General features: G+C 39.7%; 1 protein-coding gene across 1 annotated transcript in view; it reads right to left on the minus strand.

Moving 5' to 3' along the window:
• cdc14aa (cell division cycle 14Aa) overlaps positions 1-14099 on the minus strand; it is a 19864-nt gene extending 5765 nt beyond the window's left edge. The window contains exons 1-10 of the mRNA XM_050033795.1: positions 13578-14099; positions 11919-12009; positions 4933-5008; positions 4622-4714; positions 4444-4523; positions 3414-3480; positions 3202-3264; positions 1078-1165; positions 540-770; positions 246-384 (exon numbers count right to left, since the gene is read on the minus strand). Of these exons, the coding sequence (XP_049889752.1) occupies positions 246-384; positions 540-770; positions 1078-1165; positions 3202-3264; positions 3414-3480; positions 4444-4523; positions 4622-4714; positions 4933-5008; positions 11919-12009; positions 13578-13623 (974 nt within the window). The 5' untranslated portion in view covers positions 13624-14099. The remainder of the gene's footprint in view (positions 1-245; positions 385-539; positions 771-1077; positions 1166-3201; positions 3265-3413; positions 3481-4443; positions 4524-4621; positions 4715-4932; positions 5009-11918; positions 12010-13577) is intronic.
• Positions 14100-24515: the final 10416 nt, after the last annotated feature.

Raw genomic sequence — 24515 nt, forward strand, 5'->3', positions numbered from 1 at the left:
CTCTCTCTCTCTCTCTCTCTCTCTCTGTCTCATTGTGTCATGCGGATTACTGTTAATTTATTATGCTGATCTGTTCTGTACGACATCTATTGCACGTCTGTCCGTCCTGGAAGAGGGATCCCTCCTCAGTTGCTCTTCCTGAGGTTTCTACCGTTTTTTTTCCCCGTTAGGCAAATTGTGATTTGTGATATTGGGCTTTATAAATAAAATTGATTGATTGATTGACAACTGAGACTGAAACTCACTCCTCTAAGAAGTTCTGCTGGGGACCAATGATGGATCCAGGTCGGCAAATTCTGATCCATGCGATGGCCTCAGCTGCAGTGAACCGAAAGTGCTTCATCAGGTAGCAGCCAATCAGAGTGCCTGTACGGCCCAGGCCAGCTGTGATTGAATGAAATGTTTAAAAAGAGAAGATTAGGATATACAGGTTCGAAACAGATAAATATTAAGTTTAACAATACGCTACTCTCTACATATGGTATGTATGCACTGTGACCAAAAACAAAAAGTCAATGCACACACAAATCCACTCCTACCTTTACAGTGCACAGCCACAGCTCCTTCAGTACTTTCACACACATGCAGGAAGCGCCTGACGATGAGGTCAGAGGGCGTGGTCCCATCCAGGAAAAAAAGGTCATGATGCTCAATTCCTGCATCCTCAAACCTCCTGCCGTCGTATAACTTCCTGTTTAAACGGACTACGGCTGTGACATCATTTTGGTGAAAGTATGTAAAATACGCCTCTGGTGCGTGCAGAGGATAACCTGGGAAAAAAATCATTTGGATTTGTTAACACTGATTAATAGTAGTTTTAAGTAATAGCATGAGACGTTTTGGTTAAATACTCTTTACCTAACTAATATACCAACCAATAAATCAACAGTGCTAAAAATTAGGACTTTTAATCCTCATAAACCTTCCTATGACATTCTCATACTGAGTTCAAATGAATGGATTCAAACAAATATGGCTCTATTTTTCTTGGGACCTTACAAACCCAGAGTGGACCCTTGGGAAATCATTTTCAATCCAGTGGTTTGGAGGAAAGGTTTTAGATAAAATCTAACTCACCATTTTCTATCTTACTGCGAGGGTGAGGACTGCTGAATGCCAGAATTTTCCCTGGAATGATCCAGTTCATATCCCCATTTTCTACTCGCTGAAAACACAAAAAAAGCAAAGAAGGAGATGCAGTGTGTGTGACTGAGGTACACTTGGTATGTGTAACATAACAGGTAAGAAAATAAATGTTTGCCTTTGCCTAGAGGATAAATACACTGGAAATTGTCGTTCCCCTCTTTTATTCGACTGTGCCAGAAACTCTTTAGCTTTATCTATGCTAGAAAAACAGAGCTCTCTTGCTTTTTGTGGTCAGTAGAACAAACCTAGCAGATTTTTCTTCAATTCCAACCTTCTAGGTCTCACTGTAAAAACAACTCATTTTGTCATGTTATTATCTTCATTATATATTATTTATTCATATTAATCCTAAAAACAGTGATGAAATGTAACTAAGTGATTTACTTAAGTACAGTGCTTCAGTACAAATTTGAGGTACTTGAACTTTACATGAGTATTTCCATTTTATGCTACTTTATGCTACATTTCAGAGGGAAATATTACTACTGGTAATTTTAGCTCTACTACAGTTTTTCTGACTTTTCAGATTTACATATAAAACATATAATCAGTTCATAAAATATGAGACGCTGTTATAGGTGAAACAGTTCATTAAGTTGTTAGAATTAGCTCCACCTTGACCAACAACAACATCAAAGTACCATTTACATATTACTGTAATAGATCAGTAATAGTGCTGTAACGGTTCACGTATTCATAGCGAACCATCACAGTCTAAGGGTAACAGTCCACTACATGCAGCCGCATGCATAATACATGTTATGTAGATTGATGCACATGATGTGCTAACAAAGTTAGCAACTTATAATATTAAGAGTAATAAAAATAGCTTTATTTATATAGCACCTTTAAAAATAGAGTTTACAATGTGCTTTGCAAAACCAGAGAGAAGCAATATAATGATAGAAGCCATAGAGTAATGCCAGACGAAGGCAAGACATAAAATAAAGTAAGACTAAATTAAACAAGTGATAAGACACAAAAGCATATTCGAAGGAACACTGATGATAATGAGAAATAGAAATGAAAATTATGAACTAGAATTACTGCTTCGCGGTTGTCTGTCTCTGTGAACCAATCAAGTTGCACCTACAGTTAACATCCATGTCTGTGATAACATGGATGCTTCACACACATCTTCCCCCCGGGTAGCACAGAAGATCTGTATATTCTCCTCAGTTTCAATGTGGACACCCAAGATTAGTGTCACCAATTCAGAATTGACCAAATACCTCCCCTTCTGTCCTAAGATATGACATTGAATAATGCCCAGAAAAGTGTTTTTGCAGAACTATGTGATGTCACAGTGAAGTTGACCTTTTGGATATAAAATGTCATCCCTTCAGTATTTTATCCGATTAGACATTTATCTTAAATTTTGTCATGTTTGGCGAATGAATTTTTATGTTATAGCCAAAAACATGTTTTGGGGTCACAATTACATTGACCTTTGACCTTCAACCACCAGATTCTAATCAGTCCAGTGGAACGTTTGTGCCAAATTTTAAGAAATGGCCTCAAGGTGTTCTTAAGATATCAAATTTAAAAAAAAAAAAATCATACAGATTCAAGATCACAGTGACCTTGACCTTTGACCACCAAAATGTAATCAGTTCACTGTTAAGTCCAAGTGGAGGTTTGAGCCAAATTTTAAGAAATTCCCTTAAGGCATTCTTAACATATCATGTTCACTTAAATGAGAGACAGATGAAAGGACAGAAAACCCCAAAATATAATCCTTCTGGCCACGGCTGTCGCCAGCGTGGAGGCATAAAAACATACTTATAAGAGTTTATACAATAAAAACAATAAAAGCAATGCATGATTACAATAATAATAATAATAATAATAATAATGATAATAATAATAATAATGAAGATCAAATAAAATGGCAGACTGGCCTGCAGGTCAGTTTAGAATTATTCTGACATGCACGGTGGTAAAAACAAACAAATGAACCCAACTGTAATTTTATATGCGCCATTATTTTGTGTCCAAAGTAAAAACATTTCATGTACATATTATCAGTGTGTGTGTATATGTATGTGACCTCACCTCATAATGTTCATATTCCTCCACATCAAAACTTTCAAAGTCAAAGAAACCATGCTGTAATGCCTGGACGAGAGAGAGACAGAGAGAGAGAGAGAGAGAGAGACAGAGAGAGAGAGAGAGAGAGAGAGGATGGTTAACTCGGCGGTTTTCTAAAATTTTTATATGTAGTCTGACACTGTGATGTAATTTTCTCATGACCTGCTGTTGTTTACCTTGCGTATTCCTTGTAAGCAGTCGAGAACAGTAAGGTTGAAGGAGCACTCTCCCACTGCAGCATCCCTGTGTCACACACACACACACAAACATTTAAACACACCAAGGTCCGTTTACTAGTAGTGATTGCTTTTTTATTCACTGATAATGATCCTGTTCGCCTGCTGTGTTTGTGTCTGTGCTGAGAGTCAGCGGAGACTCCAGATAAGTGGATTTTGTTACCTTTAGACATTGTTTGATGGACCACATTAAAACATCAGTAAGAGTTTGTACTTACATTAGTGCCATATGTTGCTGTCTGCTTAGATCTACGTGACTATCTACACTATCCATTTTCACTGGTAAGAAATTATGTCTTTGTAATGCATGATTGCAAAGACTTAGTTGCTAACACTAGCCCCTTTTACACTGCCTCTTTGAGGTGGTCTGTATAAAAGGTACAATTGTGGAACTGGTGGACAAAGTCATCTTGCCTTTAAACTGGCATCGGAGATAGTAATAGCGCCGCAACAACAATAGGGTCAGGGAGCTCCTTACCCTCCAGAGAGGATGAGATCAACCACTAGCCTATATCATAGGGATGGTAAATGATTGTATTTGCCATGTTAATGCCATTGTTATTGTTCATAACGCACTGGCGAAGTATTTGTTGATGTCACACTAGTGTAACAATCCATTGATCCAGATAATGATCCAATATCATTGATGCAAAGTGAAAACATCAATGATATAATATCGTATTGTGATGAAACTGGTGATTTACACCCCTGCTAGCTAGTGTTAGCAACATTAGCCAGTGTGCGTGTTTGTGAGTCTACGTGTTTGTTTTTGTTTTTCTTATTGGCTGTGTAACCAAAAAGATGGCTCATACCATTTGAAGGACAGGGGGTTTCCTTACGAAATGGGCTACACAATAAATACTTTGTTCTGATAATTGTTTTTGATAAATAGTGGTAAATATTTGGGTTCAAAATAAAATGTGATTATCATAGGATGAACATGATTATGCTGGCTGGTCCTGAGGCCCACCTGAATGGCAAGTAGCCTATGTTGTTTCCTGAGATCAGAGTCCTGTAGGCTTCTTCTGGGCTTCTTTTTAAGTAGATTACCTGTAGAGAAGAGGTTATACTGTGTTATTAATAATGGACAGACAGATACAGTGCACGGATAAATAGGAGGATAAATGGACAAAGAAAGGGATATTTACAGCATAGGCACCAATGAGAAGAGCAGCATTTGCTCTCTTCTTCTGGTCATAACTGGTGTAGTGGACCAGTTTCTTTCTAGACATTGTGAAAGACTGAAGGGACAAAAAAAACAGTCAGTTACAAATGAATGATCAGAAGCAACAACTCAATAACAAGAGTGATTTAACTGCTCAATTTCCACACAGTGTAAATTATGAATGTACACCACAGAACTTTATGTCAGCCTGAGAAAGAGGGTAAACTCTCCTAAATCTCCATTATGTGATGAATTCTAATCTGTAGTTTAAGTGCAGAGCTCTGTCTCCATTACCTTGAGCTTCTTATTGACTTTGCAGCAGTATCTGTACAGCATGGCCAGGTTGAGGGGCCCAAAATCTGCATAGAAACTGCAACACAGACAAACAGATGAATGTGTCATGCACTGTACATCTGCCATCCAGTGCACCTTAACTGTACGTGCATACCAAGAGCTGCAAAAGCTGCAAAGGCGACCAATTCAATTCATTTTTAATGGGCACCGGTGAGTTGGGGAGTCGTGAACTTTATGCAAATTAGCTATGACGCATTTCGGCTGCAAATGACAGGTCACCAATCGAAAAGTAGATGTCCATCGCTTCTGTGGAACCCAGAGAACATCCTCGGAAATTTTAGTTCCTACCACACATTCGTTCCTACTTCAAAATGAGAGAGAAGCTAATCACTGCTGTAGCTGGACACCGAGTCCTGTATGATTCGAGCCTGTTTATATAAAGGGACCAAAATCAAAAGGAACAGGTGTGGGAAGCCATGTCCTGAGTAGTTGGTTTGCCTGGTGAGTTGATATTGAGAAAGAATTTTTTAAACTAGGGGCGAATACATCCATGCTAATATAACGCCTAGCATGCTAATCTCCCTTGTTTCATGACTGTGACGATTTCATGGTCTGCCGACCGTTTTGTCTGTGAAAATGTGACATCACATTTCTGTGATGGCATCAAGGCAGAGACATATTTTCCCAGTCTTTAATGTAGGCCAATTTAGTAGTTCTGTTTTCACTGACCAAACATGCAACTATCTGTAGCCTATTCGTGTAAACGCTTGAATTGACATTTCTGTGATGGCAGCATAGCATCTACTCATATTTTCCCAGTGTTTAATGTAGGCCAATTTAGTAGTTGTGTTCTGTTTTCATTGACCAAATTTCTTTACTCATTTAGCCTAGCTTTTGGGGCTGGGCAGCCAGCAAAGGCACTGTGCTCCAGCCAGTAACCTGTTTTGCAGCTCCTTTAAATTGACAAGAACGATCGAATATTCGAATGTATGACGTCATGAGCGACGTGAGCAACTTGAGGTACCAAAAATATTTTGGACAGCACCGCTGCTTGGTCAACCTCTGCTGTTTTGGCGATCTCGGCTGCTTTTCAACTCTTGGTGTGCACATACAGTAAGAATGAAAATCATAATGATGATTTATACAACTTCATGTATAACAGCCCCACACATCTCCAAGTATAGACCCTATCCCACATTTCCTATTGTTCATGTTTAAAGGAAGGCTCATCAGACATGGCTTCTCAGGTGTGTGTGTGTGTGTGTGTGTGTGTGTGTGTGTGCGTGCGTGCGTGTGTGCGTGCGTGCGTGTGTTAAACTTCTCAGAATAAAGCTCAGACACTATTATTGTTCCCACACATCATATAATGATCTCTTTTCAACATTGGAAGTTGAGTAATATGTAATAAACAGACTTTGCATCGTTTCCTTTTCTTTTCAAACTTGGCAAATGATTTTGTGTTTTCTGCATTTTAATGTCAGTCCAAGAACAGGAGACTGGTCGACAATAAAAGCCATCAGGGCTACCATGAGTACACCTCAGTAATATTTCTGGGAATTTGGAGTGTTAAATGTCGTGAAGAGGAGTTTATATTCTACATTTTGAGATTAATTACACGTTAGGCTTTGTTAAGGTTGACTGATATTCTTACATAGAATATCTGACTGTTTGAATGAAAAAAATGACTGTTTTTAGACAAACTAACTAAATGTATTTAAAGGGATATAGTGCTCTCTGCAATAGCTGTGTAGAGCTGCTAGAAAGCGCAGAGATAAATTTTGCTTTAATTTAATAAATTCAGGGTTTTTTTTTTAAGTTTAAGCTAGTGACCACAGACACCTTAACTGCACCTATGCAATCATGTTAATTTAGGCTACATAAGTTTACATATTTTCCTTAACATGTTTTCTATATTTTACTTTTTTTTTTTTTTGTTAGTTTGTTTTAGCTGTGGTGGTAAAGACGTTACCAGCTGAAAAACTGTTGTACCTATTCATTTTGAAAGAGCAACAGCCACTGGGAAAACTCCAATACTGGACCAATGTTGTAACTTCATCACTCATTCAGTGAGATTGGTGTTTGTAGGGCAGGCCTAACTTTCATCAGGAGGGATCTGATTCAAAGACTATTGAGATTAAAGTAAACAGATAACCAGGACCCTGTTCTTCATACCTGGGCATAATGAGTCCAGATTAGAATGTTGACAATCTGACATAAATCTAGGCTTAGGCGGTATCTTGGTATTACGGTATACCAGGGTATTTAAAAATCCTGATGGTATAATTTTTAATACTGTCAAAAATACAGACATTCATCTTTCTATTACATCTTGTGCTGGAGAGGCTGTACCAAGGATTTTTTTGCATTTAGTCCACATCACACATCTCCAGAGGTCAGTGTGGTGCAAGAGGCAGCTGAGCTGACTGCGAGTCGTGGAGATTAAAAGGACTGACTGTAAACAGCCCAGAGGACTAGGGATGCACAATATTGGATTTTTTGCCGATATTCAATATGCCAATAGGTAACAACTCATTTGACCGTTAATCGATTTGGATATATCCACTTTTTTTCCCTACCTAATTTTAAGTCTCTTCTGTAGTGGAATTAACGTCATATTATGCATGCATACTGTTATCATGATGGTCCACCAGCAGATGGAGACATGAAATAGAATGCTTTTCAGTGTATGTAATATTCATTCATTGTGCAAATTAAGAAAAAGCATGTTGGCTGATTCTAATAGTTCATTTTAAAGCTGATATTGGCCGATACCAATGACATGCCGATATTATTGTGCATCCCTAAATAGGGCAGAAAGACCACAAGGAAAACAGTTTATTTTCACATCTAACTGTGAATTTAAGGTTTATTTCGACCAAACCAGAGTTGGTGATTGTTGCAACAATGGACTAACTAACTTAAGGACTAACACCATCCAAGACAGTTGTGGTGAGTTTTATTTTGTTTCTGTCATGTTTGAATGAAGAGGGTTTTACCCTGAGTTAATGAGGCAGCTAAGCCTGGCATAGTTCTGTGAAAGAGAGAAACTTGAATCCATAAAGTCTATGGTTATATTTCTCTGTTTAATAAAGAAAGTAGATAAAGATAAAAAAAAGATATACTTTTTGCAAGTTTCCTTTGTGTTGGTTGGTTGTAGAACTTGGTAAATGTAGCAAATTCGCCAGTCCCAGGAGACGATGTAGAGCCACACACAAATACCATCATATACCATATACCCCGTGAAATTCCAGGAAGGTATGAAGGTATGAAAAATTAGATACTGCCCAAGCCTACATGTCTTGTCATATTTTATTCCTTTCCAGAGTTCATGAATCTTAGATGAATTCCAGCGCTGTGTGCACCTCAGTCACTTATTGCATAATGAGCTGCTGCCTTACTAACTCTAAGTACACATACTGTATGAGCTGAAACAATGAATTACACTGTGCTTTCATGAAATACAATCCATGTGTTTTCATGTAGGTACAGTCCATTTTCCATGGTTCTCCCTCTAAAATGTCAATGTTGGACTGAATGTCTTCACACTTTAACACCTTACGAACAACCCTAAAGCCTACTGGACTATTAAGTGCACTGAAATGCTATAACAGACAGCCAGGACCTGTGAGCTTTAAAAACAAAGAGTATGACTAAAGTGTCATGTCAATCACTATCTACTGTGGTAGATTGGAATGATTAAGCATCCAGTCTGTATGGTGTCATCCAGTGTTTGTCCTAAATCCCCTTCCATCACGAGGGCACAGCCACTGATCTCATCTTGACCTATATCTTACAATGGGATCATAACCACTGGCTCAACATGTATGGGAATGAATGGGCTTCAGACACAGGCTGGAATTCAAATGACCAATGAGAATTTCCTTATAAGCCTGCTTCGACATAAGTAGATACATTTACACATACTAGTGTACCATGTAGGGTGATGTTACTTTTTGCAAGCACAGAAATTCTAACCGTTTTACATTGGAGACACTGTCATAGCAGAGAGCCCAATCACCAGTGGTCTGTTAAATATCATGTCTACAACACTAATGAGAGTAACAGCATGAATCATCGTCTAGAAGTTATGATTGTCATCAATGCCAAATTGGATTATTGCAACAACCTGGTTTACAGATGATCAACTCATCTGAATGATGCAGAATCAAGCAACCTGTATGTTCTTCAACCTGCCCATACAATTACATGTCAATTTACATCTTCACGGGATATCTCCACTGGAGCCCTGTTCCTCACATTAAATGTAAGACCTTATCACTTGTCTAAAAAGCCAAAAACCAGAGGCACACATCAGGGCTGTAATCTGTCTTTTCTATTCTTTGCCATTGCTGTTGAGCCTCTAGCCACTACTCTTAGACAGTCCGAAGACTTCCATGGCATAGAGCAAGGCAGCCTCACGCACAAAATATCCTTATATGCCGACGACATTCTCTTGTATGTCTCTGACCCATTAAAATTAGCTCCCGCCATTCTAACTTAATTTGGGAAACATTCAGTTTATAAAACCAGTTTTGAAATAAGTAAAATGTTTCCTCTCAATCCGACAGCCTCTTTAATTCCTGAATCAAACATCCCGTTTAGAGTTGTCAGCAAGGGAATTAAATGTCTTGGGGTTCACATTACGTCTCCCTTTGTGTTTTTATTTCTTTCTTTTCTCTCTCTCTTATTGCTGGTTAATCATCTGTCCGTGATCATTATGCAATATTGTATGTACCTCTTTTGTCATCCTTGTCAAAGTAATCCCCTAAGGACATGAACTCATCGGTACAAGTGGGATGGTGTGGAGGGTTGGGCTGGGTGACTGGGTATGGGAAAGGGCAGGTTTTCCTCACATTTATACTCATATATATATATATATATATATATATATATAATGCATCTGCCCTATGTTTAGCAATACATTCATTGCCAATGTGTACTGCATACAAATATGCTGTCAACTCAAAACTCAATAAAAACAGTTTAAAGGAGCAATAAGCGAAATTTATCATTTCTAGATTGAAGCAATTAAAAAATTGCTATGTGAAGAACTAGGGGTGTAATTTCATCTGGAGTATAGCATGACCTCACACACCCTCTCTCTGTGTTGATCTCCAACCCATTGTTTACAAGCTGGTCCGGCTGCGCGTTCATGTGAAGTAAGTTAGCCCGGCAGCCCAGCTAACATTTTCAATTAGCATTGTAAAATGTAGCCTCCCCGCGAGGCTACATTTTTGTAATATATTTGCTAAGATGGAGGTGAGGCTCAGTGACTAGACGAGCTGATAGAAGCGCTCCATAGCTGTAAGTTACTCCAGTAGCCGGTGGCAGCCGACTCGGCTAGTGCTAACACCGGGAGCTAACGCTAACGTTCCTCCTCTTCTCCGTGAGTGAGAGCGATGTTTTAGCCTAGCGGGCAGCTGGCTCGCGGGCTGCCCACTAGGCTAAAACATCGCTTCAGGTTAAAGTGGGAAGAAGCAGCGGGTTTATCGGGCAGCTGAGTGAAGCTGGGTGAAGTGGAGGCTGAGGAAGAAACACCGGGATGGGTTAATGTGCGGAGCTTGAGCAGCCCGCGAGCCAGGCGGGCAGCCTGACGGGCTCTAGCCGACCCGGCTAGTGCTAACACCAGGAGCTAACGCCAACGTTCCTCCTCTTCTCCGTGAGTGAGAGCGATGTTTTAGCCTAGCAGGCAGCCCGCGAGCCTGGCAGGCAGCCTGGCGGGCTGCTCAAGCTCCGGACATTAACCCATCCCGGTGTTTCCTCCGCAGCCTCCACTTCACCCAGCTTCACTCAGCTGCCAGATAAACCCGCTGCTTCTTCCCACTTTGACCTGAAGCGATGTTTTAGCCTAGTGGGCAGCCCGCGAGCCAGCTGCCCGCTAGGCTAAAACATCGCTCCCACTCACGGAGAAGAGGAGGAACGTTAGCGTTAGCTCCTGGTGTTAGCACTAGCCGAGTCGGCTGCCACCGGCTACTGGAGTAACTTACAGCTATGGAGCACTTCTACCAGCTCCTCTAGTCACTGAGCCTCGCCTCCATCTCAGCAAATATATTACATTTATTACAGGTACCATCATCATTGATGTAGGCAGGGGAATAGCTAAACACAGCAGAGACTGAGACATCGCTAACTGCTAGACGAGACGAGTGGGGTGGGGGGTGGAGAGCAGAGGTAGAGGGAGGTGTGGTTCATGACACACTTTGTTTTGGTCTACAGGCAGCGCACAACAGCAAACCTAGCGGTGAAACGATTTCGCTTTTTGCCCCTTTAACTAAAAAGCCAAAAACAACTGTGGTTACTGCTCCAACTACTAACTATTAAAAAGTCAGTTCACTCAAATTATAAAAATACACACACAATGTAAGTATAACTTTGCAGATGGTTTTATTTGCTTATGTTTTTGGAAACATGCTTTGAGTTTTAGAAATTCAACAGCAACTCATACTCTCAGACATGTGGCATTAAAGTCTGGATGATGTTTTCCTCATTTGTTTGAGTTTTGTCTTTATGCATGTGGTTTCTTATGTCACAGTGTGTTGAGATCATTCAGGTACTGTAGAACTTACCCTTTAACAAAGCATTAATTTTCTACAGTAAGGACAATATGTCTTTCATAACACATGTGACTGGATAAAGGCCAGTATTAACAACACTACTCACACCATCGCACAGTGACTACAGACCGTACAACTCTAACGTCTAAATTCTAACATATTTAATGATCACAATATACCAGTGTGCTTGAATGATACCCCCTGATCTTCTATCAGGCATCTATAATTAATGTAGAGATTTATTATAAATTCTTCACTGTTTCGTGCACTGCTGTGTCACCTGGCCTGGTTAAGAGCACCTGCTAAATGCCATGAATGTATTTCTGTCACACTGCCTTGCATTGGGTGGATTGGAGGATTCTGTGGCGGCATGATCTCTGGAGCTGACTGGGTGATGTTAATTTGATCCAGCTGATTATCACAGAGGCTTACCTCTCATATATGAACTCCTCATCCATGCTGAAGTAGTGTGTGTTGGCTGTATTCTTTGGTTTGACACGCAGAGTGGCAAAGTACAGCCGGTCTGTGGTGTACAGAACACACACACACACACACACACACACACACACACACACACACACACACACACACACACACACACACACACACACACACACACACAGCACAGCACAACACAGCACAACACAGCACACACACAGCACACAGGGAGACAAGTAGACACTGCATTATTGATAGGTGTTGTGGGTTCAGGTGCGGAACACAGACAGTTTTGGTTTCATGTCAGGAACACAGAGTAAAACTTAACTGCAATTTTTATCAAGCAAACCAAGTTCTTCAATACGCACTGGATTGTGTGTAGAGAGTGACAGAAGTATTAACAGTGAATTGTTAAATTAAGGTGAAAGTCAACTATTTGTCATTTTGACAGCTGGAAACTGAAGGGCTAAAACAGTGAGGCCAATAAAAATGGGGCCATGTTTGTAGTTTTGTTTCTGACAAACTGGGCACAGTTTGTTAAAATAATCAATCTAAACATTGGTTTCACTGTGGGCAAAGATGTCAGTCTCTCAGAGAAGTCTGTGTGACCAAGTCACACAGTGCACGGAGTGCTGAGGTTACATATGGGGCTGGGAACACGAAAAATTCACAACCTGGCAACCCAAATGTTGTTTTCATCAGTGCTCAACAATTGACACCCTATTGCCATAGAATCAGTGAGTTAGATGTTGACTCAGCCCAGCCCAGAGGAAAACGTTGCAAACCACAAATACCTTACATTTACATGTTTCATACTTGTCATATCACTGTTACTAAAGTGATGTAGTATATGGGCTGACTTTGTCATTAGGAGGTGAAGGGGATGGTGGACAGTGTGACACCTAGGCGAGACGCCTGCCAAGCTGCAGACCACTGCTTGAGACCACCGCTACTTTTTCTGTCATTTCTAAGCAGATTTATAGATGTTTATTTGCCATGGACATCAGTGTTAATGATATATTCAGAGAATATATTTCACACTGACTAAAAATACTTGTATTATGTCTATGTGTTTAGATTTGAGGGAGTGCAATTCTTGATGCAAAGTCTGGCAGTTGGGCTTTAAAAAGGTTTTTTAAAGCACCTTAGTTGGCTCCATGAGCTGTGTGTCACAGCCACTGCTGTTGCTTCAACTGCCGACTGCACTGTTAAACAGGCCAAATTGGTGGACCAACTAATTTTCCATTGCTTTACCTCTGTTTTAGAGAATCATCCAACAAGAATCAACATAAGTAGAAGTATTTAGGTATTATTCCTGCGTGAATCCATGGTTCTCAATAGTGCAGTGACTTAAGTGTAATTTTTTTCGTAAGGTCTCAAAGTGATATTCCCATAGACACTCATTGTGAGTCTATGGTTACTCCACAGGTTAAAGTTTTGTACTAGACACAGATGTCTTTTTATGTAAATTACTTATGAATATATATTATTTATATATTAAAAATTATATACATATTATTTCCAATGGACATCTCAGTGTTCATGCTACCCAATTACACCTAACATCATCTTAACCTCACAGGATTGTTGCAGATATTTGTATAGAACAAGGTTTACAGTTCTATAAATACTATAAATTCATGCGTAACTTACCTTTAATAAACTCTGACGCACCGGACTGTTCATATTCCTCTGCCATTTGATCCACTTACAATTGATTTCTGTAATAATTCCGTTTAAAGATATAAATAGTCCTCTATTCCAGTCTATAGAATTTTTTTTTTTTTTTTTTGCTGGTTAGCTGTTATAAGGCCACTTGAGATGTGTCCAAAAAATTACGATTTCTGCATAAAATATCTTTAAACCAAGTTATTAAAAGCGTCCGACTCTAAATAAAGTCACTCTTTCACAAACAAACTGTTGAGCTACGTGGCCATGTCCACATCTGATGAGGCATTCATCCATATGCGTAAAAAGTCTCCAAAGTCAAATAAAACCCCAACCATTCATGTCCTCTCCCTCTGATGCCTATTGGCTCTGTTTTACGTGAATAACGTTAGTTTCCCAAAAATCATTAAGTCCCTCCATGACTAAATTAAACCGTTTCCCGGAATATTCCAGCAAACAGTCGCGGAGCTAAGGACGCCACCAAGCCGCCTAGAGTCAGAGTGAGCGCTAATCCCTCTGCTGCTCTGCACATGCTCGGTCAGTGGCCACACACACACACACACACACACACTGGTAGGCACGTTGCTGAAGCCTGGTAAAGGCTGACTCATTTGTGGAAGAAACTAACTGTTGTAGGCTATATTGCTGTAATACCTGATTTACTGTTGTGTAAATTTAAACAAAAGTATTTCCATGCCTTCCAGTTTGCCTGTAGAACTCAAAACTCACATAACTTTTTAAACTTCCAGTTATTGTTACCATAATAGTCTTTAAGTGCAACAATTTCCCATATTTTCAATACAGATTTACTGTAATAATATAATAAGACTTGGCCTATATCATAAGGTCACATTATCCTAAGTATTAATAGGAAAAACGGCAGATTGACTTGTCTGCACTGAGGAATGTAGTTTGCTCCTGTCACCCAAGGGTGCGGAGCCAAAGCCTGGGTGCCAAATGTCTGAGCTCCCTGATTGCCTGGCTGAGCTGTGAGTTTCACATGGCCAACTAAATCTGCACTTACATCACGCACTTGTACAAGTGTTTGAGATGGTGATTATGCAGTAGGTGTTTGGTTGGTTATTAAAAAAAGTCACTTATTTGTAGAATGACTAATCCTCCTCCCAGAATTTCCCTGTAGGGACGTGCAGTAGTACTCTGAATTAGTCCACCCCAATAGCCAGAAAAAAAGGTTGCCATTTTAATTTTCTGAAACTATAGATATGTTACATTTGTATGTTATTATGTAGCAGATACGTCGAAACTTCATGTTTCTTTATTTTTCAACGAAGCTGTGGTTAATGTGTGGTTAGTCTCTATAAACAGACTCTACATTCAGTGAATGTAGAGTCTGTAGGCAAACCCCAGAGATCTTGCCTCCGGAAGAAGAGCGGAAGAGCCCTGGTTTCCGGTTGTAGGCTGTTTGTAGTCCGCGTGATATTGATCAATCACTTTTGAGCCGGCTGCAGTTGTTGCCAGGTTAAACGGCCCGTGCGGTGAACTAACGAGGCGGAACATAATTGGCGTCACTGCTATCTCTGAATCCATCGCAATGGTTCAGCATATTTACTTATATATAAACGGAAGTCCGAAACGGAAATTCGCCTCCTCCGCCCAAATCAAACCAGAATGCCAAAAAATCAGGGGTCTGCCCCCAGAGGCTGTATTCGCCATCTGCCGGAAGTCAGACGCCGAATACAGCCGATGGGTTCCGAGAATGATGTGTGGTTAACTGCTGGTCATCGCTTTTTGTGGCACTAGCCCTGCTGGAAGAACAGTGATGGGCCACTGAAAAACACTCATGTTTGGTAGATTAAAAAGCGGCTGGAAAAACAGATGGACCACTAAACCACCAATGGTTTTCTTGTTTTTTGTTCTCGACCAGTGGTCTGCAGCTTGGCAGGTGCCTCGCCTAGGTTTCACCCCGTCCACCACTATCCCCTTCTCCTCCACATAACAAAGTCCTTAAATGTTTCTTTAGAAACGTTGATATGATTCAGTGAAACATACATATGTAACGTATTCGTATGTTCGCAGAAACATACAATGCCAACATTTTCTTACGTGGACTGGGCTGAAGAGTCCTAATGTAGGCTACTGATTTATCATGGCGCTGGGTCTCGATAATAGCTATAGTCACTCAACACACGTTGCTGTCCAGCAGTATATTATACAAACAATTTTAAGACTGAAATGTCTCAGTTACTATTGGATGGATTGAAATTCTGTACAGACATTCATGATCCCCAGAGGATGAGTTCTACTGACTGCAGTTTCCTTTAACTCCACCAGCAGGCTCACATTTTTGCCCCTAAAGATGTTAACAACTGTTAATGGATTACCATTACATTAGGTATGGGTATTCATGTTGCCCAGAGGATGAATTATAAGAAGATGATGATCCTCTAACTTTATCAGTAGAACCACCTTCAGGTTAAAGTTCTCACTTATTCTATGAGAACACTCAACATTTACAGGATGGCTTGAAGCAAAAAAGGTACAAAATTCATGGTTTTCACAGGATGAGTTGTACTGACTTTGGTGAGTCCCTGACTTTTCCTTTAGCACCATCAGCAGGTTGACATTTTTTTCTGTGAATACCTCAACAACTTAAAAAGATTACCATTACATTTGGTATGAGCAGTCATGGTGCCCAGAGGAGAAATTTTAAGCAGATGATGGTCCCCTAGGGCATCACCTTCAGGTTAAAGTTCTCACTTATTCTGTGAAATATCTTAACATTTACAGGCTTGATTGGGGCAAAAAAAGGTATAGGCATTCATGGTCTTAAGAGGACGAATCCTAATGACTTAAGTGGATCCCTGACTTTTCCTCCAGCACCACTAGCAGGTTAACATTTCTGCCCAGAAATATCTCAACAACTATTATAAGGATTACCATTACATTTGGTATGAGCATTCATGGTGCCCAAAGGATAAATTCTAAGGAGATGATAATCCCCTAACTTTTTCTGTAGCACCACCTAAGGTTATAAATAGCTCAACATTTACAGGATGGTGAGAGCAATTAAATAAAAGGTATGGGCGAGAGCCTCTATAATACAGAATCTTACCTTCATACAGCTTTTCTCCACTTCATTTAATTTTAGCCCTTGAGAAATTATTTCTCATCTCAGTGTCACCTTTTTCAAGAACCTGTGAGATTCCTATGATTTCATTTTTGGCCACACAGCAAATTAAGGCTATAGGCTCCAGCAACACAACTAATCAATTTCGTTGCAAATTCTTTTTGCAATGACAATAAAGGTATTCTGATTCTAAGATAATATGTGTGGTTTGTAAAGACTTGGAAGTCTCTTTCACACAAAATAATAGTGTAATGGAAATGATTTCTCTGTCATTTCAGTTGACAGTGACTGTTTATTTCTGTTTATTTACTTATATAAAAGCTTTATTTCAAACTGGGCATTTGTCAAGCTGGAGCAAAATGTGAATAAAATGGGAGTGTTTCATTCTTGGATATATAAAGTGCCTTGCTTTATCTTGGTCATATTGTACTGACCTTACAGTCTGTCTAACCTCTAACTTGGACACCCCCACACACAGGTGTGTGTGTGTGTGGGATGTAGTCCTATTCCTGGTCTTAGCTTCATCTGCTCTATTTAGCCAATTAGACATCAGATTAACAAGGACGGTGAGCAGGGTCACGACTGAGGACACCTGCACCATTAACATCAACTGAAATACAAGATAAAACAGAGCACTTGATTATTCCAGTGAACACTTTTCAAAACTGAGACACAAAGTCTATTACAGAGAATAAAACACTAAAGTTTATGTTAAAAAAAAATCATGTCCTAAAATGTATTTTATTCTCACCTGGGTGATACTTATACTTTCTTAATCTTAAAATGCAGAGATGAAATGTAACATTATTAATGGTCACACCTCTGTTCAAATTAGCATAAGCAGAAGAGATGTTATGATGATATGAAGTTTGGTGCTTCTCATGTTTTGTCAATGCTTGAATGAGAGACTGCCCTCTAATGTTCACACATATAGTAACATCTGCTGTTGCTGCAAGATGCTGTTTGCAAATCAGATATGAAATCCAGCAATATTAACTTTAAGTTTAATATTTCCTGGCCTAATAATGTCCTAATGTCATAAATGTTCTCTCAAATTACAGTCTGAATTTGTTGAGAGAGACTAAATCAAGGCCGGGTTACCAAGTAGGCAAAGCAGGTTACTGTGGACCCCTGGGGCATATATTCTTATTTTGTACCAGCTGATTGTGGTAATTTGATCAATTGCAAATCTGAAGGAGAAGGAGCTGTATGTCAAAATGTGCATGGTGTATATAAATGTGTGTTTCATCAAATAACCACTGTTGGAGGTGTCAGCAATAGAACATATTTTAGCCATGAAAAGAAAGTCCCATCTTAAAATATCAGTTTAAGTGTACGCTATATTGAGAATATTTTCACTGTTTTGGCTTAATGTCAGACAGTAATTTCAAAAAGAAAAATGAAGCTGTTACATCTCTCTCTTCAGAGCCAGACTCCATTAAGGAAAAACTGTGATTTAAAATTGCTGAACACAGGAGCTGCTGGTCAACCACTGCCTCCATCAGTTATTTTGCTAATATTATTGTGTAATTTTGGTATTTAAAAAAAGTTATATCAGATTCCCCAAAGTCTCACAATAACACAAACTAACTGATCAAAGCAACAGTCGACCAGCAGCTCCTGTGTTCAGTGAGCTAAAATTACTGTTTAATCAATGAAATCTGGTGGCTTTGGGGAGAGCATAAATGGGGAACTAAAACCGTTAATTGGTTTCCCATAATAATGGACTGTCTAATGGAAAGGTAAAGTGAAAATACTCTCAATATAGCATACACTCCACTCACAGCAGTACATTGCTTGGACTGGTGGCAGTACTCCAAACTGGGGGCATGCCGACTGACATCTACTGTATGTAATACACTGTCTTTTTCAAAATAAACTTACAGCACAGGTAAAACTCTTCATTTTTATGTTTATTTAGGTTGAGACAACAAAAGTTGTAAAAAAAACATCATGGGGACATACATTACTAGTGTAGCATACTACACGTAGTTGTTATCAAAATAACCTTATTGACTTTTGAGTTCACATTGGAAACGAACAGCAGGCTCTCAGGTGAAAGTCAGATGTTTCTTGCTCTTTATACTTTGGTAGTTTCCATCAGAAATAGTCACTGGTGTGTATCATACTGTCGCCGAGAGTGTCTCGTTGCATTGGGTATAACCTCCACTGACAAAGCGATGGTATTTGACGAGTTGAGAGTGAGAATGGGCTGTTATGACGTATGCCTCCAGGTGAGCTTGCTGCATCTCCACTGACCTCTGGAGCATTCTCTTCAAGTCTTTTTTATTTTCTTTTTATATTTAGTTTTTGCTGCATCATCCACTCAATAATCATTTCTTGGACACTTCATGGGATTTTTTAACCATGGCTTCCATCATATTGCTGCTGCATGGCTATGGTCCCTTTCCCCTTCCTGCTCCCTTTTGCTCTGCTGGTTGATGTAATATGCATCATTACGGATGTGCCAGCACAGAAAAGTCACCACGGACACCAGGCTCCAGAGCTCTCAGTATTCTGTGAAATACAGAGAGCGTTCCCTGACAGCAATAGGCTTTATCAGCATTGTGTGAACTTGTTTGGCAAGGGTTTGAATGTAACAGATGTTCAGTCCTGCACTCCACCTTTTAGTAAAAGTACCAATTCAAGTTCAGATCCATTCAGTTTTCAAAATCCTAATAAGGTAAAGGTACAGGAATATTATCAGCAAAATGTACTTAAAGTATCAAAATTGCAAAACGTACTTAAAGTAATTGTACTGCGGAAAATAATAATCTACTCTAATAATCACATTATTAGATGGTAGGTATCACTAAGTCATTGTGTTAGCAGAATTTTACTGTTGTAGCTGGACAAGGTGTAATTTTAACTACTTTGAATATGATAAGATAGTTTAGTCAAGTGGATCCCAACCTAGAAGTTGGGCCCCTTTCACAAGATAACATATCACAAGATAAAGCTAGCGGATACCGAGATGATGTGGTGAAGGTGTGGTGGAGTATTACTGCATATGTGAACAAAGCTGTATAAAGCTTTTTGCGGTCCCAGAGGGAGCTGTATGTGCAAATAAATTGCCTCAAGTGATGTCACTTGAGTCATTGTCGGTTGGGGCTGAAGACTACAGGTTTGAAAATAAAAAAAATCTAGGGGATGTGGAAAGAAGTGAGCTCTCTCAGTTGCAGCAGTCTCCAGCTGCTGGACTCCACTCCTGTACTCCAGTCACCAGCCTCCTGTTCTGCTGTCCAGTCACCAGTCCCCGGCTAAACTCTACAGCTGGGCCATCAGTTCCCAGCTGCCATTCCTGACCTTAAGCTCTGTGCCTGTGTTCCAGTGAGGTCAAGTCTCTGTGTTCCAGTAGGGTCCTGTTGCCGTCATCCAGAGGGATCCCGCTCACGTTGCTGTCTCCAGAGTGATCCTGACTATGTCCTTTAGAGCAGGCCCCAGTTTCATCGCCAAACTCAAGAGGGGTCTTGCCTACCGCGCCGTCTTCCTGCCGGTGCTTTGTGCATAGAAAATCATTTTTAAAGGAAACTATTTAAACACAAGGTGTCTTATAAAAAACAATTTGATCATAAAAACTAGAATTGATATGGGGTGGTGGTGGCTCTGGAGAGTGGGTTGTTCACTAATTGGAGAACGGGTGGATCGATCCCTGGTCCCTCCAGTCTGCATGTCTAAGTGTTCTTGGTCAAGAACCCCAGACAGTTCCTGATAGATGTGCCATTGGTATGTGAATCAGTATAAATGTTTAACTGAGTAACAGGCAGCACCTTGTACTGCTGTGACATGTAGTGTTACATCTAGAAAGGTGCTATACAAATTCAAGACCATTTACCATTTATTTACTCTGACTAAAGTGAAATAATAAAAAAAAACATTTTGTTTGAGTAGAAAGGGAGTAAAATAAAAACAAGTTAGAGTTGCTTAAGCCAAGTATTTTGACCATTTATTATCACCACAACTTTTTCACTTAATATAGAAGTATCTTTGTAAGTGTAGAAGTATGGTATAATTTAGTACTGAAGGATGAGAGAGGAAGAGAATGCATGCAGCCAAAATTTCAGCTCCAGGCTCCCTCTGATGAATGTGTCTGGTGACGTAACCCATCAGAGAGTGATGGTACATTGAAGTGTCATTGAACTTTCCAATCTGCTCCTCTCTAGCCATGCTGCCAAAACACAACTTGTTATTGATTCCATTTAGGAAACATCATGTCAAACAAGTTCCAGCTTGATCTGAAATTTAACACCATCTACCTGATTCTGTCTGTTGAAATGACAGGAACCACATTGTGTTTAAATTATGGGTTTTTCATTGCGACACAGTCCTCAGTCAAAGATACTACTCCATCACTTCAATGCTGGACTGACTCCCAGTCCTACAGCAGCTCACTCATGAAGCATTACAGTTTGCAAAGACCGCTTAGAGGTCTGAATAGATCAGTTCCCAAAGCAATTTCTGCTGAAATGTCCTCTTACAGGAAATCAGTCTAACTCAAAAGATCTGGCAAAACTCCTTCAAGAGTGGAAGGACAGCAGCAAAGTCACAGAACAGAAGTGTGACAAATGTGGAAGCAATTATGGCAAGATCAAATACTGTTACTGGGGAGGCGCTGCCATGTCACAGTCTCTCAGATGAGAGCACACATCAACGGATAACTGGGATGGAGTTTTGGCTGTTGTAAAGGCTTGTAGGTGTGTATGTGGGTGTGTTCTGTGTTGATTGTCAAAAACCAAGCGCAGAACACCAAATGTGGTTTGAAAGTAACAAAAGAAATATAAGGGACAGGGATCACAAATTAGCCCTGGCTAGGAATCCCATACAATGCAAGTGTTTCATGTTCTTGTAGCCTGTTACACTCGTTCTTTCATTGTCTTTGACAAAAATTTTAAGTAGGAGTTCGATGGATACAACTAATACTTTATCATTAACTAAATGTATGTGTTTCAAGTTAGACAAACTTCACATTTCTAGTTTTTCCTTTTCCTTTTTATGAACATGAACTCATCTGAATTAAAGTCATTTGACTTGAAATGAGTTGAATAGACATACTGCTCAGACTTCACTTATCAAATTCTCTAAACTAGAAGGGTATACACAGTGAGCACATACCCCCAACAAAACCAAATGCCCTATCAGGATTCAGGGTTCCCACAGTCATGGAAAACCTGAAAAAGTCATGGAAGTCCACAATCTTGTTTTCCAGGCCTGGAAAAGTCATAGAATTAATAAAATCCTTGAAAGTTTTGGAAAATGAATTTTGTTGTGTGTAATGAAATTGTTATAGTAATCGTCTGTGAATAACCTTCCACGTAATGTAACATAACAGGAAATTTATTATCTGTTGCTGTCACAAAACATAGCTCTATTATGAGTTGATGTGTCACATTTTGTCTCTCTCTCCATGTATATCAGCTAGCTGGAATTATGTTAGCATAGAGTTTGAATTTGATATGTTTGAATGACACTGGATAAGCAGGGCAAGAAAAATAATGTTGTGGCAGTGTGATTCAACATGTTTCCATACCTGTGCCCCACAACTACTTTTAAAGTATACAGCATTTTTGAGATGGAGCATTTGACATGGGCAGTCAGCTGTCACTTTGAGTGCCAGTGTGCACTTTGTTATTTTGTTTGTTTATTTTTTACCGCTTTGAAAGTAGAGCATGGTTGTTCAGAGGTATGGAGCATTCTTTATTGGAAACAAATTAACCAACAGGCCAGCTGAACTATCCGGGAGCCCTACTGCTCCATGACTGCAGAGCAACAAAAATAATATAATCAACATCTGGAGTAAAGTGTACTATACAGTTCTGTGCGTGTTATACATTGTGAATGCTTGTGGAAATTTTACTATGGGTCCTTGAAAAGTAAAAAAAAAAAAAAAAGTGGAGTTTTGAAATTTTGTCCATGAAAATGTGTGGAAACCCTGAATGTTAACTAAAGTGAAAAATAACTATTGTATCTCAGGCTAGGTGTGGGGGAAAAATCGATACAGCATAGTATTGCAATGTTTTTGTGTGGTAATATTGTATCGTCACACAGTGCCAACTATCGAATTTTTTATTATATGAATAAGTAATATTACAAATTCAAATTAAATGCCTACTTGAATAATAAAATCAGTTTGTGATAGAAACAGATCATAAGTGTCTATCAACTCACTGTGACACAAGGAATGCTGATCTGAAACCAGCTGCCAACGTTATGTATGATGTAATCTCCCCGCAGATAGTCGACACTGTATACCAAGCGCCCTTCTGCTGTCAACACACACATTGTCCAAAAGCAAAAGATTTACCCCTTATCTCCTCTGAGACAGAAAGCATAGATAGATCACATCCTGGATCCCATGAACCTGAAACATATACCCCTATCTCTGAGCCTGATGGCAGGCTTTTTCAGTCCACTACATACATTTTGCTGCAAAGAAAATGATTGAAATGAGATGAGCAGACTGAACTACTACTGCAACTACTGCATATATACAATTTAGCCTATGCACCAGGCAAGCAACTCCACTGGAATGAATAGGCTCAGTGTTGGTGACTGGTATGTAGGTATTATCATATACTGTATCTATGGTGTATCGACCCTTCCTTTGATCAGCTCTAAAATGTAATGGGTTCTTCATGAAGTTTCATGAAAATCGGGCCAGTAGCTTTTTCAGTAATCCTGCTGACAAATGAACAAACAAACAGACACACAAACAGCACTATGACTACACTATGACCTCCTCAGTGGAGGTTGTAAGGAAGAGAACCTTCTTTCTTGTAGTGTGAAGAAAACATATATGATGGGAAATTGCTGTGGGTTCTTAATGCATATTAAGATAAGTCATTGTAAATACAGTTCTTGAGTTCCTGATCAGAATATAATTTCAGTGAATACCATGAACTGACGCACAAAAACAAATAAATAGTATAGCCCTTTTAAAGGCTATCATTTTGAGCTATTGATTTCATATTGTAGAGAAACACACTCCTGTGCCACTATATTTCACATATTGTCGACTAATTTCCTGTACATGTAAAATATGATCACTTGTTCTATTTTTGTGGTGCAAGAAATGCATGTTCTTTCTAACATATGATCACTGTGCTGTATTGGTCCTGTGCAGCTGAACAATGGGGAAACAGAGCAAAGTGACAGACCCAAATGGCAGCATCCTCCCTGCAGGAGGCCTATCCCGGTCTCAAGGGCAAAGAGGGGGAGGGGTGGTGGTGATGGCGGTGGTGGGGGGATGAGAGAGAGAGAGAGGGAGAGAGAGCATCTGTCTGCATGGTGACGTCAGCCCGCCCCAGCCGCTTGAAGCCTTCTTCTGTGCGTAATCCACCGCCCGCCCGTCCGCACTGTCCGGGAGGATGAATCCAAACACTTTGATTTCATTTAACAAATTCGTGTCGAATATTAAACCAATCAACCAAGATCATTTTTCACCATCCAGGGAGTAGGAGGATGACATTGAAACGAGACTGTGCCTCATCGGCAAGTTTTTTGTTTTTTTTTAATCAAAAATATTTTTTTGTCCTGCATGAAAGGATTTGGAGAGAGGAGAGGGAGGATGTGGAGGCTTCGGGATGGATCCTGGAGGAGATAATGCGACAAGGAGACTAGCAGCTCCGTGTTTGACTGCAGATGTCGACGCTCTTCATATTTAGGCAATTTGTTCTTGTTATTTAAACCGATATGTTATGAAGATGGGCTGTCCCTGTGCGTAAAACAGACTGATGTAGGTTGCATCAAATGGCTCATTCCGACTTAAAATTGATGTATTTATATATATTTCATAGCTCCTTGCTTTTGAGTGCATATTTTGTATTCTTATTGTTGGA

The sequence above is a fragment of the Epinephelus moara genome, chromosome 21 (assembly GCF_006386435.1).
Source record: "Epinephelus moara isolate mb chromosome 21, YSFRI_EMoa_1.0, whole genome shotgun sequence".
Classification (NCBI taxonomy): Eukaryota; Metazoa; Chordata; class Actinopteri; order Perciformes; family Serranidae; genus Epinephelus; species Epinephelus moara.